This window comes from Zophobas morio, unplaced genomic scaffold, assembly GCF_036711695.1.
Source record: "Zophobas morio isolate AGI-343-1 ecotype UQ-CSIRO unplaced genomic scaffold, CSIRO_AGI_Zmor_V1 ptg000011l, whole genome shotgun sequence".
Taxonomy (NCBI): Eukaryota; Metazoa; Arthropoda; class Insecta; order Coleoptera; family Tenebrionidae; genus Zophobas; species Zophobas morio.
In genome coordinates this window covers 22029854-22044788 of record NW_026972116.1, presented here as the reverse complement: position 1 = coordinate 22044788, position 14935 = coordinate 22029854, and the positions used below count along the sequence as shown (strand labels likewise).

The following is a 14935-nucleotide window of genomic DNA, read 5'->3' as shown; positions in this document are numbered from 1 at the left end:
TTTCGTTACTGATCTACTGTGGTAGAACCCTTAGATCGTATAAAAACAGTGTTTAAGTGAAATTTTAGTGTTTGTTCCTTACATATGAAATAAACACAAAAAGCCGAATAACTGTTTTAAATAGCGTAAAGTTTTATGGATACCGTTAACTTGGTCATTGGTACTGAAAACTGAAAGTATCGGCAACAATGTTTATATTCTGGCATATTTTTTAAACTTTAATTTAATAAAACATAACCTAACGGAAAAAGTTCAGGGAATTTTTATTCTTCTGCATAATACCAACAAACTACTAGATTTTCATGGCCAACCCTACTATATAAAGATCGTGAACGGACAAAGTTTTTCATTGCAACCATGACAGGTTTTTTTATTTGAAAGGTGGAATGGCGTAAGGTGTATAGTTGGTTGCCTACACACCAATAAATTTGTCATTTTAGGTTATGTTTACATCTATTTTAAGGTTATGTTTGTGGTGATTAAGATTTTATAACACGTGCAAATTCAACTCTTTTGCAATGAAGTTTTCTTATAAGGTAATAAACACTTTAATATAACAACCCTTTAGCTTTTTTTTCCAGTTTAACAATCTCCTCGGAACTGTGTATAAAAAGGGCGATTTGATATTCACCCCGGACGGAAACTCGGTTGTAAGCCCCGTCGGCAACCGATTAAGCATTTTCGACTTAAAAAAGTAACTCCGCTTCCACTCTTACCAAAATTAAGTAATACAACCATACTAATTTTAGTGACAAAGTGACCACACTACCTGTAGAAAGCAGATACAATTACACAGCTTTAGATTTAAGCCCCAACGGCTGCTCCCTCATTGCCATAAACGAAGAAGGCGAAGCCCACTGGATCAGTCTAATCTCACAAACCATCGTCCACAAGTACAGGTTTAAACGGAAAGTGCGAGCTGTGAAGTTTAGCCCCGATGGTAAACATTTCGCAGTGTGCAAAGAAAACAATGGTTGTGGCGATTTTGTGCGAGTTCGTTAACTAACGGTTTTTTTTGTAGTTTTTGTGTTTAAAGCCCCGGGACCTCTATCTGGTGAATATAACGCTTTTATCATGGAGCGGGTTTTCCATGGGGCTTATGATGAAACCACCTGTCTTGATTGGTCTTTTGATTCAAGAATTTTGGCTGTTGGGTCAAAAGATATGGCTGTTAAGTTGTACCCTCTGGACAAGTATGGTTTATGCTTAGCAACGAAATTGATAATTAATGGTTTTTATTTAGGTGGAGTAATTTCCGGATTTATTCTTTGGGAAATCATACTGATAGCATTGTGGGGTGCTTTTTTGAGGACTATACATATGATATTACGACGATTAGTAGGAATGGACAGGCGTGTATATGGGAGTGTAGTGTAGACCCAGATAAATTAGTTCCATTGGATAAGGCACCACCAAGGAAAAAAAAGGTAAGCAGAAACAGAGCGTTATTTTTTATTAACAGATTTTTTGATTATAGAAAGAATCAGCCGACTCTGACGAAGACGATATCGATATTACTAAAGCCATAGAACCCACAGAGGCTGAAATTGCAGCCGCTTTGGAAGACAACAAAGAAGAAAAAGTCGATCAAAATGATAAATTTTTCTATAAACGGTTAGCGCGTCACTACTTAGCGGATGAAGCGCGAAAAGAAGACAGTCAAGCGGTGCTCACTTCTGCCGCGTATCACAAAAAAACAAAAATTTTAATTACAGGTAGATGTGTCTGTAAATATTGTTACTTCAAAACTGATTCAACTTTCCATAGGCTTCTCAAACGGATCTTTCTTCATTCACGAACTCCCCGACGTCAGTTTAATTCACTCGTTATCTATATCCAATCAAAAAATCTCGTCGATTTCGTTGAACTCGACGGGGGATTGGATCGCTCTTGGTTGTGGTGGGCTGGGCCAACTCCTAGTCTGGGAATGGCAAAGTAAGTCTCTCTTATATACAGGGTCGCTATGTTTTTTGCTTCGTTTGTTTTCGAGATGACTTGATTTTTCTTAAGTAAGAATAAATAAAAAAAGAAAGATGGCATAGTTACCTTTGAAAATAATTTTGATTTGACATGTAACGTGCTTCATTTGAATAAGTAATAGTGATCCTTATCAACATTTTTGATTATGTTGGTTTAATCACCGACATGCAAAATTCTTTGCAAGGAAGACTCGAGTACAAATTTTTTCGCCGATTTCACTTTTTTTTTGAACTTTGCAAAGTGTCAAATTTTGACAAATGTTGCATAAAAATCAACAACCTATTTTCTTTATTTTCTGTCACATTATTTTATTTATAAACTAAAATTTTTCGCCATTCAATGTGTTTGATGGTTTCAGTTTGAAAAGTGACAATTTGCGGAAAAATTGTGACAGATTTTAAAAATAATCATTGCCAATTTGTTCAACAAAAATTACTAACTCATAGGGTTTTTTGTTATGGCAACTGCAATCAACAAGTGGTGGACTTTAAAAAAAAAAACAATAAATACATATATTTCATATTTAAAAAATTAAGACCAAATTTATTACTTTTTCAGTTTAACGAACACCCAAAGATTTAGTGAAAATGTTAAAATGTTGAAAACAATAGCTTCATTTTGTATTCTTTCTGTAGATTTCCTACGTTTATAGGACGCACAAACTACACAATGTAAATATGTTTTACCCGGTTATGGACCCAGGTTTTTCTAACATTTTTAAAGAAACTACAGAGTCGTGTGAGATACAAATTATAAAAACATACCTTCATAAACAATATTTTGATTTGATAACTTTTTCGATAATAATTTTTCTGGTTTTCTACGTTCATAAGACGCACAAAATACACAATATAAGGAGCTTTCACAAGGTTATGGACCCAGGAACAATAAAGAGTCGTCTGACAATAAATTATAAAAAGATTTTCGTTTAGTTTTGAAGACCAAGGAGCTCTGACCAGGTTATGGACCCATGGTTGCTAAAGTTGCTAAGAAACCAATAAAGAGGGGTCTGACATTTAAACGTTTAAAAAAAGACTGCCGTAACTTCTAACCATAATTGCATAATATTTATTATTTCCTGAATACTTATACATAAAAATAGTTTAAACCCGGTTATGGATCCAGGTTTGCTAAAATTTCGGAGAAAACGTCTTCTGAAACATATAAGTATTATGAAAAGAGACTGTAGTATGCTGAAAATTCGGAAACTTCTTCAAGAAAGTATAAAAATTTAAAAATAAAAAATAGAACAAGAATCGAAACACCAAAAAATTAAATAATTAAAATAATGAATAATTAAAAACTTTAAAAGTCGAGAACTCAAAGATTAAAATTAAAAGTTCGAAAAATTGAAAAACGAAGAATTAAAAATCAAGAGACTAAAAAATCGAAATAGTGAATGACTGAAAAGCTCAATAGTCGAAAATGAAAAAAAATTTAAATTGAAAACTCGAAAAAATTCTCGGAAAACATCGTCTGACACATGAATTATTAAAAGAAACCGTAGTATGTCGAAACTTGTTTTGTAAGAAGCTCTGACCAGGTTATGGGCCCAGGTTTTGTAGTATGCCGAAAGTTTAAAACTCGTTCAAGAAATTTTAAAAATTGAAAAAAAAACGAAAAGCAGTAAAATTAAAAAATTCCTAATGGAAAAATTGAAGAAACGGAAAATTAAAAATAGAACAAAAATCGAAACTTTGAAAAATTAAAAAAACAAAAAATTACAATATCTAAAAATTCAAAAATCGTAAAATCGAAACAATGAGTAATTGAAAACTCAAAAAGTCAAAAAGATACTGACAATCGAAATATTGAATGATTGAAAAACTCAAAAGCCAAAAATTAAAAAAATTTAAACTGAAAAAAAATTAAGAAAACGTCATCTGACACATACATTCTAAATTTTTGGACTTTTCAATTTTAAATTTTTGAATTTTTTGAATTTTCTACTTTAAAATTTTTCAACTGTCCATTTTTGCGATTCTATGATTTTCCATTTTTTTTTATTTTTGTGCTATTTTTAATTTTTTATTTCTTCAATAAAATTATTCGAGTTTATAATTTAAAATTTTTGAATTTTCGACTTCTGAATTTTTCATTTTTCAATTTTTGGATTAGCAATTTTTGGATTTTACTATTTTTCGTTTTTTCAATGTTTAAACTTTTGAATTTTTTAATTTTTCAGTTTCTCGCTATTCAGTCCTTCGATTTTTCAAATTTTAGATATTTCATTTATTTTTTCCATTGATCTATTTCAACTTTGGAATTTTTTAGTTTCTTGTTCGATATGCAATATTTCAACTTTTCAAGTTTGAAATTTTCAAAATTTCGATTTTTTTAAGTTCGATTCTCCAATTTTTCGTTTATTTAGTTTTTAAATTTTGCCTTTTTGTTTTAATATGTGTAGACTTCTTTTCACAACATGAAACTAAAAATACATATTTAAAATGGAATAGTATAAGGAAATATCGATTTTGCAATTAGGCTCCGCCCCATAATTGCAAAATCCATATTTCCTTGCAAAATTACACCATTTTAACCATGTTTTAAGTTTTTTGTTGTGAAAAAATATAAGCCCCACCCACCCACCCTATCTCAATTCTGATGATTTTTTTTTTATTCGTCGTAAGCGGAGCTTAATTAGAAACTACTTACCATCTGAAATATGTTCTTAAGTAATCGTGTTATACAAAGAAAACTAAAGGTATTAATTAAAAAAGCAAACCAAAAGAGAAGCCCCACCCACCCGCCCCAAGCTCAATTGTGATGAATTTAGAATTTCTCATTCGTTATCAGACCGAGGGGCGGAGCATAATTGCAAAATCGATATTTCCCCATAAAAATTTACTGTTTTAAAAAAACTTACTAAGATAAAACTGAACAATATTAAGAGTAGTCACTGGAATGAAGAGAGGGTGGGTGGGCGGGGCTGTTGCTTTAAAACATCAAAAAGTTTTGTTTCTAATTTTCAATTTTGGATTTTTCGGTTTTTCAAAATTTCCGTTCGAATAAATTTGTTCTTTTAGTTAAAAAATCGAAAAATGACAAATCGTGAAAAGGAAAAATTTTAACTTGAGAACTTGAAAAATTAAAAATCAAAAAATTCCAAAATTGTAAAGTTAAAACTTGAGAAAAATCATAAAATTGGAATTAAAAACTGCAAAATTGTCAAACAAATTATCAAATGAAATATTTAAAAGCTGAAAAATCTAAAAACTAAAAAAAAATGAAAACTGGAATTTCGAATTCGATATTATAAAATTTTTTTTTTCAATTTTTTGATATTTCAGTTTTTGATTTTCCGATTATACAGTTGTACAATTTTCCTCATTTATCCGATTTTTCAATTTGTCTTTCTTAGAAGAATAAGTCATCTGCCAAAATCAGTCTTATCTTGGCAAGTACTAGCCAACAAATATCGATTTTTGGATTTCTGGACTATAATATTTCGAAGTCCGGAGTTGAAGTTTGAATCTCAAAACTTCCATATAATTGTATCAGATTCTTGGTGATAAAACATAATTATAACCTATACCACGAATATCTAGAACTGACAGTTTTTGACAAATAAAATCGGAGGTTCAGAATTTTCAAATTCGATTTTTGGATGTCGAAACTACATTTGTTTAAATATCAAAACTTTACTGTTTTAAAATTTTCAAGTGTGATGTATTCTTTATATTTTCAGTAAAACGAAATAAAATTAAAAACAAGATTGACGCTTTTTTCTCGTGACAACTAGTCAAAAGGTCAAAATTAGGTTCAAGGCTTTGACTTTTTAAATCGTAAGGCTTGCGGTATAATTTTAAAGTTTTGACTATTCAAATTTCGAAGATCGATTTTTAGACGTTTAAGATATAATTGTCAAAGCGTAAGCTTTAAATTTTGAAATAATAAAAATATAGCATAAATCGTGAGGTCCTCATTTTAAAATTTTACCGTTGTTTACATTAAAACGAAGCAGTTTTGCCAAAAATTGGAACTCTTTCAAACAAAAGTAGAAGCTTTAAAATGAATTACGAAACTTTAACTTTTTAAATACTAAAGTTTTTGAATTATTTTTGCTTTTTCATTTATTCAATTTTTCAATATTTCGTTCCCAAATTTTCAATTCTCATTCAACAATATGATGACGTAAATTTCTTAAAATAACGTACTTTTGTATTTGTGGTTTATGAAACCACTTTGATTTTTACTCTAGACATCTAGATTTGATATTAGCGTAATTGTATGAACGACGTAATTTTTCTAGATTTTCGCTCTCGATCTTTCGGATGTTTTCCAATTTCATGGAAACTTTATACCTATATTCATCTAAATCTTTCAAAGTTGAATTCTGTTAGAATTTTCTCTAACCCAGGTTGACTAACTTCTCTCTTCGATGTCAGTCGTGCACTTCTACTCTCTGAATCCTCTTCTTTCCTTGATTCTTCTCCATTTCTTCTAACCAGGGCGGATAGGCGGGGCTAATACTTGTTAAAATAAGATTGATTTTGGCAAATCACAAACTTTCTAAGGAATTCAAGGGTGGCTGGGCGGGGCTTAGTTTCCGCTAAGATAAGACTGATTTTGGCAAATGATATAGCCTCCAAGAAAATAGAGAGCGAATGGTCAGGGTTAGTAAGCATTTGTTAAGATAAGATTGAACAATATTAGGAATACTTTCTAGATTGAAGAAGGAATGGATGGGCGGGGCTACTTCTTACTTATAAGACTGTAGAAACAAGCTAAATTTAGCCCCGCCCACCTTCTTTATTATAATTTTTATTTACTGGAAAATGAGAATTGATTTCTATTTTGACCCACTTGTATTCCATTTTAATCACTCATTATTATTTTATAATTATAGGTTAATACTTTTTGAATATTTTGTTTAACAATTTATCTATTTTCTTACCAATGGTTTAACGGATTTGTCTAAGATTCTAATGAAATAATAATGTTGTCATTAATTAACAGTATTAAGAGTGGTCACCAGAATGAGGAGAGGGTGGGTGGGCGGGGCTATTACTTGCTTATGTAGGACAAAGTTGATATGATATATTATATTATACCACGTGTTTCTTTTACTTGGTACAACCCCTGTAACTTTTTTATTTTTAAAGATAAACAATCATCTTATTGCTAAATTTAACCCACTTTGTACGGTCAAAGTCGATACTGTAACTACTTTTGGAAATATCTGGAGTCAAACTTGACATATATTATTCGAGAGATTCTGGAAACTGGAGCTTCTGGCGAAGTTGCCTAAAAAATCACAATAAATCCCAGAAGACAGATTTCGAGGAGCTGATTCGAAAAAGACGACATGCTAAAGGTCTCAAGTCAAAATTAAAGGCGAATATCAAAAATTCCTTAGCAATCGTTGCATTTTTATTAAGTGATACCTATATTTAGCGCAATTCTGGAAAAAAAGTCGATACCACAACCGATTTCCGAAATATTCGTTTTCAAATTCAAATTCTCGAACAACCTCAAAATTTATCACATTTACATTCAGTGATTCTGATAAAATGGTAGCAGTTAGAGAAAAAATGTTGCCATAGGAAACTTCTACATGTTGAAATTAAAAAACGTAAATTTTTTGGGATATTTCGAAGAATGGTCAAAAATTTTGAATAACCCGAAAATTTGAACTTTTGACGAATTTAGCCAAAAAACCACAACAAAATCTGGAAGATAGATTTCGAGAAGCTGAATCGAAAAACATGACCTGTTGAAATCCCGGACCAAAATTGTAGGTGAATCTCAAAAATTCCTGAACAATCGTTGCATTTTTACTAAGTAATACCTATATTTAGCGCAATTCTGGAAAAAGTGAGAGCTCAAAAATTATGAAAAAAATCATACTTGAGCAAACTAGACCCACCTATTGGGAAAAATAATCCAGAGTCGAGACGACAACTGGTTTTTGAAATATTCGCCTTCAAATTCAAATTTTCGAACAATCTCAAAATTTATCATATTTCTGTTCAGTGATTCTGAGAAAATGGGAGCAGATAGAGAAAAAATGATGCCGTAGGAAACTTCTACATGTTGAAATTAAGAAACGTAAATTTTTTGGGATTTTTCGGGGAATGGTCAAAAATTTTGAATAACCCAAAAATTTGAACTTTTGGCGAATTTGCCCAAAAACCACAACAAAATCTGGAATATAGATTTCGAGAAGCTGAATCGAAAAACATAACATGTTGAAATCCCGGACCAAAATTGGAGGTGAATATCAAAAATTCCTGAACAATCGTTCCATTTTTACTAAGTGTTACCTATATTTAGCGCAATTGTGGAAAAAGTGAGAGCTCAAAAATTATGAAAAAAATCATACTTGCGCAAACAAGACCCACCTATTGGCAAAAAAAAAATCCAGAGTCGATACGACAACTGGTTTTCGAAATATTCGCCTTCAAATTCAAATTTTCGAACAATCTCATGATTTATCACATTTCTATTCAGTGATTCTGAGAAAATGGTAGCAGTTAGAGAAAAAATAATGCCGGAGGAAACTTCTACATGTTGAAATTAAAAAACGTAAATTTTTTGGGATATTTCGAAGAATGGTCAAAAATTTTGAATAACCCAAAAATTTGAACTTTTGACGAATTTAGCCAAAAAACCACAACAAAATCTGGAAGAAAGATTTCGAGAATCTGAATCGAAAAACATAACATGTTGAAATCCCAGACCAAAATTGTAGGTGAATATCAAAAATTCCTGAACAATCGTTGCATTTTTACTAAGTGATACCTATATTTAGCGCAATTCTGGAAAAAGTGAGAGCTCAAAAATTATAAAAAAAATCATACTTGCGCAAACAAGACCCACCTATTGGGAAAAATAATCCAGAGTCGATACGACAACTGGTTTTCGAAATATTCGCCTTCAAATTCAAATTTTCGAACAATCTCAAAATTTATCACATTTCTGTTCAGTGATTCTGAGAAAATGGGAGCAGTTAGAGAAAAAGTGATGCCGTAGGAAACTTCTACATGTTGAAATTAAGAAACGTAAATTTTTTGGGATTTTTCGGGAATGGTCAAAAATTTTGAATAACCCGAAAATTTGAACTTTTGACGAATTTAGCCAAAAAACCACAACAAAATCTGGAAGATAGATTTCGAGAAGCTGAATCGAAAAACATAACATGTTGAAATCCCGGAGCAAAATTGTAGGTGAATATCAAAAATTCCTGAACAATCGTTGCATTTTTACTAAGTGATACCTATATTTAGCACAATTCTGGAAAAAGTGGGAGCTCAAAAATTATGAAAAAAAAGATACTTGCACAAACAAGACCCACCTATTGGGAAAAATAATCCAGAGTCGATACGACAACTGGTTTTCGAAATATTCGCCTTCAAATTCAAATTTTCGAACAATCTCAAAATTTATCACATTTCTGTTCAGTGATTCTGAGAAAATGGGAGCAGTTAGAGAAAAAATAATGCCGTAGGAAACTTCTACAAGTTGAAATTAAGAAACGTAATTTTTTTGGGATTTTTCGGGGAATGGTAAAAAATTTTGAATAACCCGAAAATTTGAATTTTGGCGAATTTGTCCAAAAAACCACAACAAAATCTGGAATATAGATTTCGAGAAGCTGATTCGAAAAACATAACATGTTGAAATCCCGGACCAAAATTGTAGGTGAATATCAAAAATTCCTGAATAATCGTTGCACTTTTACTAAGTGTTACCTATATTTAGCACAATTCTGGAAAAACTGGGAGCTCAAAAATTATGAAAAAAATCATACTAGCGCAAACAAGACGCAGCTATTGGGAAAAATAATCCAGAGTCGATACGACAACTGGTTTTCGAAATATTCGCCTTCAAATTCAAATTTTCGAACAATCTCAAAATTTATCACATTTCTGTTCAGTGATTCTGAGAAAATGGGAGCAGATAGAGAAAAAATGATGCCGTAGGAAACTTCTACATGTTGAAATTAAGAAACGTAAATTTTTTGGGATTTTTCGGGGAATGGTCAAAAATTTTGAATAACCCAAAAATTTGAACTTTTGGCGAATTTGTCCAAAAAACCACAACAAAATCTGGAATATAGATTTCGAGAAGCTGAATCGAAAAACATAACATGTTGAGATCCCGGACCACAATTGGAGGTGAATCTCAAAAATTCCTGAACAATCGTTGCATTTTTACTAAGGGATACCTATATTTTGCGCAATTCTGGAAAAAGTGGGAGCTCAAAAATTATGAAAAAAATCATACTTGCGGAAACAAGACCCACCTATTGGGAAAAATAATCCAGAGTCGATGCGACAAATGGTTTTCGAAATATTCGCCTTCAAATTCAAATTCTCGAACAATCTCATAATTTATCACATTTCTATTCAGTGATTCTGAGAAAATGGTAGCAGTTAGAGAAAAAATAATGCCGTAGGAAACTTTTACATGTTGAAATTAAGAAACGTAAATTTTTTGGGATTTTTCGGGGAATGGTCAAAAATTTTGAATAACCCGAAAATTTGAACTTTTGGCGAATTTGCCCAAAAACCACAACAAAATCTGGAATATAGATTTCGAGAAGCTGAATCGAAAAACATAACATCTTAAAATCCCGGACCAAAATTGTAGGTGAATATCAAAAATTCCTAAACAATCGTTGCATTTTTACTAAGTGTTACCTATATTTAGCGCAATTCTGGAAAAAGTGAGAGCTCAAAAATTATGAAAAAAATCATACTTGCGTAAACAAGACCCACCTATTGGGAAAAATAATCCAGAGTCGATACGACAACTGGTTTTCGAAATATTCGCCTTCAAATTCAAATTTTCAAACAATCTCATAATTTATCACATTTCTGTTCAGTGATTCTGAGAAAATGGTAGCAGTTAGAGAAAAAATAATGCCGTAGGAAACTTCTACATGTTGAAATTAAAAAACGTAAATTTTTTGGGATTTTCCGAAGAATGATCAAAAATTTTGAATAACCCGAAAATTTGAATTTTGGCGAATTTGTCCAAAAAACCACAACAAAATCTGGAATATAGATTTCGAGAAGCTGAATCGAAAAACATAACATGTTAAAATCCCGGACCAAAATTGTAGGTGAATATCAAAAATTCCTAAACAATCGTTGCATTTTTACTAAGTGTTACCTATATTTAGCGCAATTCTGGAAAAAGTGAGAGCTCAAAAATTATGAAAAAAATCATACTTGCGTAAACAAGACCCACCTATTGGGAAAAATAATCCAGAGTCGATACGACAACAATCACTTATGTGAATAAATGACATGACTGTAAATTTTTCAAGCGACTAGATTGTCATAAATAAATATGAATTTTTCGCCTATTTTATTGATTAACTTTTTAAATATTGATTTTAGAATATTAGTTGCTTTTGATTTTTTAGAAAAAATTAATCTTTCCATTTATGAGAAAATATAACTAGTGTTCCATAGAAAAAAATAAAAGTTGACGTCATTTCCGGTTCTACTGGTTGCCATCACATTTAAAATGATACAAATTTGCTCAAAGAACTACAGGTTTATCTTTAAGAATAAAAAAATACAGGGGTTGTATTAGCACTTAACAGAAAATAATGAAAAGTTTCGAGATTATCTGCCTAGTAAAAATCTGAACAGACGGTACACAGACTGAGCCACGAGACCTAATTTTTCATACTCTATGGGTCATGAAATGTCGAGAAAACATAAAAGTAGCCAGTCGCCCCCCGATATACTCGATTAAAATACTTTCTTTGCTTATGCTCAGGATGTAAAAATAAAATTCTCAAAATCAAATTTTATACTTTTTCGAACATTTTGTATTTTATAGAACGTGTATTTCCACAACACCGAAAACACACAAAATATTTCTCGACGCGTTTCGCCAACCACGTTGGCATTATCTAGACAAAGCTAAACTATGTATTTGTTCGACTGTATTTCAAGGGCGAGGGAAGTTGTGTATAAGTAACCTTAGACCACATTTTGGTTCAACATTCAGAGTAACACATGTTTGTTTATATATTTGGATGAATTGTTTAGATCTGGACGCGACGACGACGGTCACTCCGCCGATAAGCAACTAATGTAGTACACGTTATTCTTGTTAAGTTTCCGGGAGAGACTTTTTTACGCATTCATTAATGAATCATACTTTAGTTTAATATGTGACGGCAGACAGACAGACAGACAGACAGACATACAGCTTCCTTCGCTTACGCTCGAGAAGTAATAAATGTAGCAAATCAAGTGAACGTCAGTCTCACGTACTGACAGACAAACCATCTTGTCAATGAATCAGTTTATCCAACGTGAAGAAAAAAATTCATGCCTCACTTTTGTCTAAAAACATCCTGAACAGTTTATGTGCATTTAATCAAAATTTCCAGGCGAAATCTACCGTTTGAAGCAACAAAGCCACTCCAACAACATGAGCAGCATCTGCTACTCCACGGACGGCCAACTCCTCGCCAGCGGCGGCGAAGACGGCAAAGTCAAACTCTGGAATGTCCACTCGGGCTTCTGCTTTGTCACTTTCAGTGAACATTCCAGTGCCGTAACCAGCGTGGCTTTCAGCGGCTCAAAAAAATTCCTGGTATCGGCATCCCTGGATGGCACTGTGCGAGCCTACGACCTAATCCGTTACCGAAATTTCCGCACTTTCGCCTCACCCAGACCTGTTCAGTTCGCGTCGGTTTCTGTGGACAGTAGCGGAGAATTCGTGGCCGCTGGCGGCCAAGACGTCTTCGAAATTTTCTTGTGGTCAATCAAAACCGGGAAGCTTTTGGAGATTTTGAGCGGGCACGAGGGGCCAGTGGTGAGTAACGCGTTTACCGTTTACCGAACAGATGGAATTGAATACTGTTTTAGACTAGTGTGGCGTTCAGTCCTAGTGTCACCAGCACCTGCATGGCTTCGGTTTCCTGGGACAAAACTCTGCGAATATGGGATGCGATTGAGAAGGGTTCAGCCCATGAAACAGTGGAACTGTTGTCAGATGGGTTGTGTGTGGCTTTTAAACCCAACGGACAAGAAGTGGCTGTGGCAACCCTGGACGGTCAAATTGTGATTTTCGATGTGAAAACTGCCAGTCAACTGAAGAGTATTGAAGGCAGAAATGACTTAGGAAGCGGACGGTCGGATACCGATTTAATAACAGCGAAGAAGACGCTTCAGGCTAAGTATGACAACTGCAATAAAACAATTGAAGTAGAGATAAAAATAACAATTTCAGAGCTTTTACAAGCTTGTGTTATTCCGCCGACGGGGAGTTTCTTTTGGCGGGTGGCCAATCAAAGAACGTCTGCATTTACAACATTGCCGAGTCTCTGATTGTGAAAAAGTTTGAGGTTACGCAGAATCGGTCACTGGATGCAGTGGATGTAAGTGTTTGCTATACATATACTTCAAATTAATAATCCATAATGAAATTAGGATTTCATTAATCGGCGAAAACTGAACGAGTTTGGCAACGTCGCTCTTGTGGAGGAACGCGAGGAGATGGAAGGGGGTAACGTGACGCTTAAATTGCCTGGGGCGAGGAAAGGTGATATGGCTAGTAGAGTCCTAAAGCCTGAAGTGCGCATTTTTTCTTTACAATTTTCACCAACTGGGCAACAGTGGGCTGCTGCCACCACTGAAGGACTCCTCGTCTATTCGTTATCGTCGGGTCTAGTTTTCGACCCGTGGGATTTACAGATCGGGATTACGCCACAAGCGGTGAAAAATTGTCTCAGAGATGGAGACAATCTTAATGGTAGGTTTAGTGATTGTTTGGGGGCGCTCTTCACCTTATTATTACTATTATTATTATTTTGTTAGCTCTGACGATGGCTATGAAACTCAACGAGGCTCCTTTAATTCAAGAAGTCATGGAAAATATACCGGTCAAGGATGGTAATATTTTCACGTTACTTGAAGTGATTTTTGATTAATTGTTTAATTTTTAGTTGAGTTAATTGTTGCTGCCTTGAGTGAACAATACGTCCACAGGCTTTTGCTAATTGTTTCTAGCGCTTTGGACAGTTCGCGACATCTAGAGTATTATTTAATTTGGGCCCAAAATTTACTGACGATTCATGGGCCTAAAATCGCCCCGCAGAAAAATATGGCGTATTTGTTGGCTTTGGAAAAGAGCTTGCATAGGAAATACGAACAAATCTCAAAAATGTAAGTTTTTTAAAAATACCTAAACCAGAGAAAATAATTTATTTGTTTATTTTTAGTTGCGAATTTAACAAATTTACCATTCAGTACGTGATGAAGCTGGGTGACGAAATAGCAAAAAGAATGAAGAATGATAAAGACAAAATGGAACTTGATGAAGCAAGTTCGGAAGATGAAAACAACGACTTTTACATGGAATCTGACTAATAAATGAAGTTTTATTGTTTTATTTTTAACACTATTGCCATTGTTCCCCTATCTAGAACGTTATTTTTTTTTAAGTTTTGCAATGCCTGCAAAGCTATCATTTCTCCACTGTATTTATGAATATGGTGTTTTCGTTCAAAAAACTTAACTGATCGTGGAGTCGTGTGGTTTTTGGTTACTCGTTTCTTGTGCGCGTTTTTGGGTGAGTTCGGATTGTTATTGGTGATAAATTGATAATATTTATTAATTACTATGGTTTGAAGCGACTTTCGTTATACTTTTGGTCATCCGAATGCCGATTTTTTTAGTGGCAAAAAACTACGGTTTGTCGTGCCCTTTTAAGGGGGAAGTGTACTAAATTAGCACCTTATATTTGATAAATACCAGAAGTTGAAAAATAAAAATATTAGATTTGTCTACTAATGTTTGCCTATTATTAATAATAATAATGTAGTCTGAGATTTGTTAATTTCTTATTTTAAACTAATTGACTTCAACTTGTGTTGTTATTTTAAAAAATCCTTCATTTTAATTAATTATAATAAATTGCGCCTGCGAGATAGGCAACCAGTAACTCAAGGTTAATAAAAGTGGCAAATTTGATTAGAACA

The 14935-nt window shown here is 33.1% G+C and overlaps 1 protein-coding gene across 1 annotated transcript; it reads left to right on the top strand.

Moving 5' to 3' along the window:
• The first annotated feature begins 310 nt into the window (after positions 1-310).
• On the top strand, positions 311-14346 carry LOC135127237 (periodic tryptophan protein 2 homolog). Its single transcript, XM_064053645.1, has 15 exons — positions 311-391; positions 441-536; positions 582-694; positions 750-973; positions 1022-1193; positions 1244-1427; positions 1478-1715; positions 1768-1935; positions 12341-12768; positions 12822-13132; positions 13186-13333; positions 13386-13707; positions 13773-13847; positions 13901-14120; positions 14177-14346. The coding sequence occupies exons 2-15, from the start codon at positions 519-521 to the stop codon at positions 14322-14324; spliced, it is 2769 nt and encodes a 922-aa protein (XP_063909715.1). The 5' UTR covers positions 311-391; positions 441-518; the 3' UTR covers positions 14325-14346.
• Positions 14347-14935: the final 589 nt, after the last annotated feature.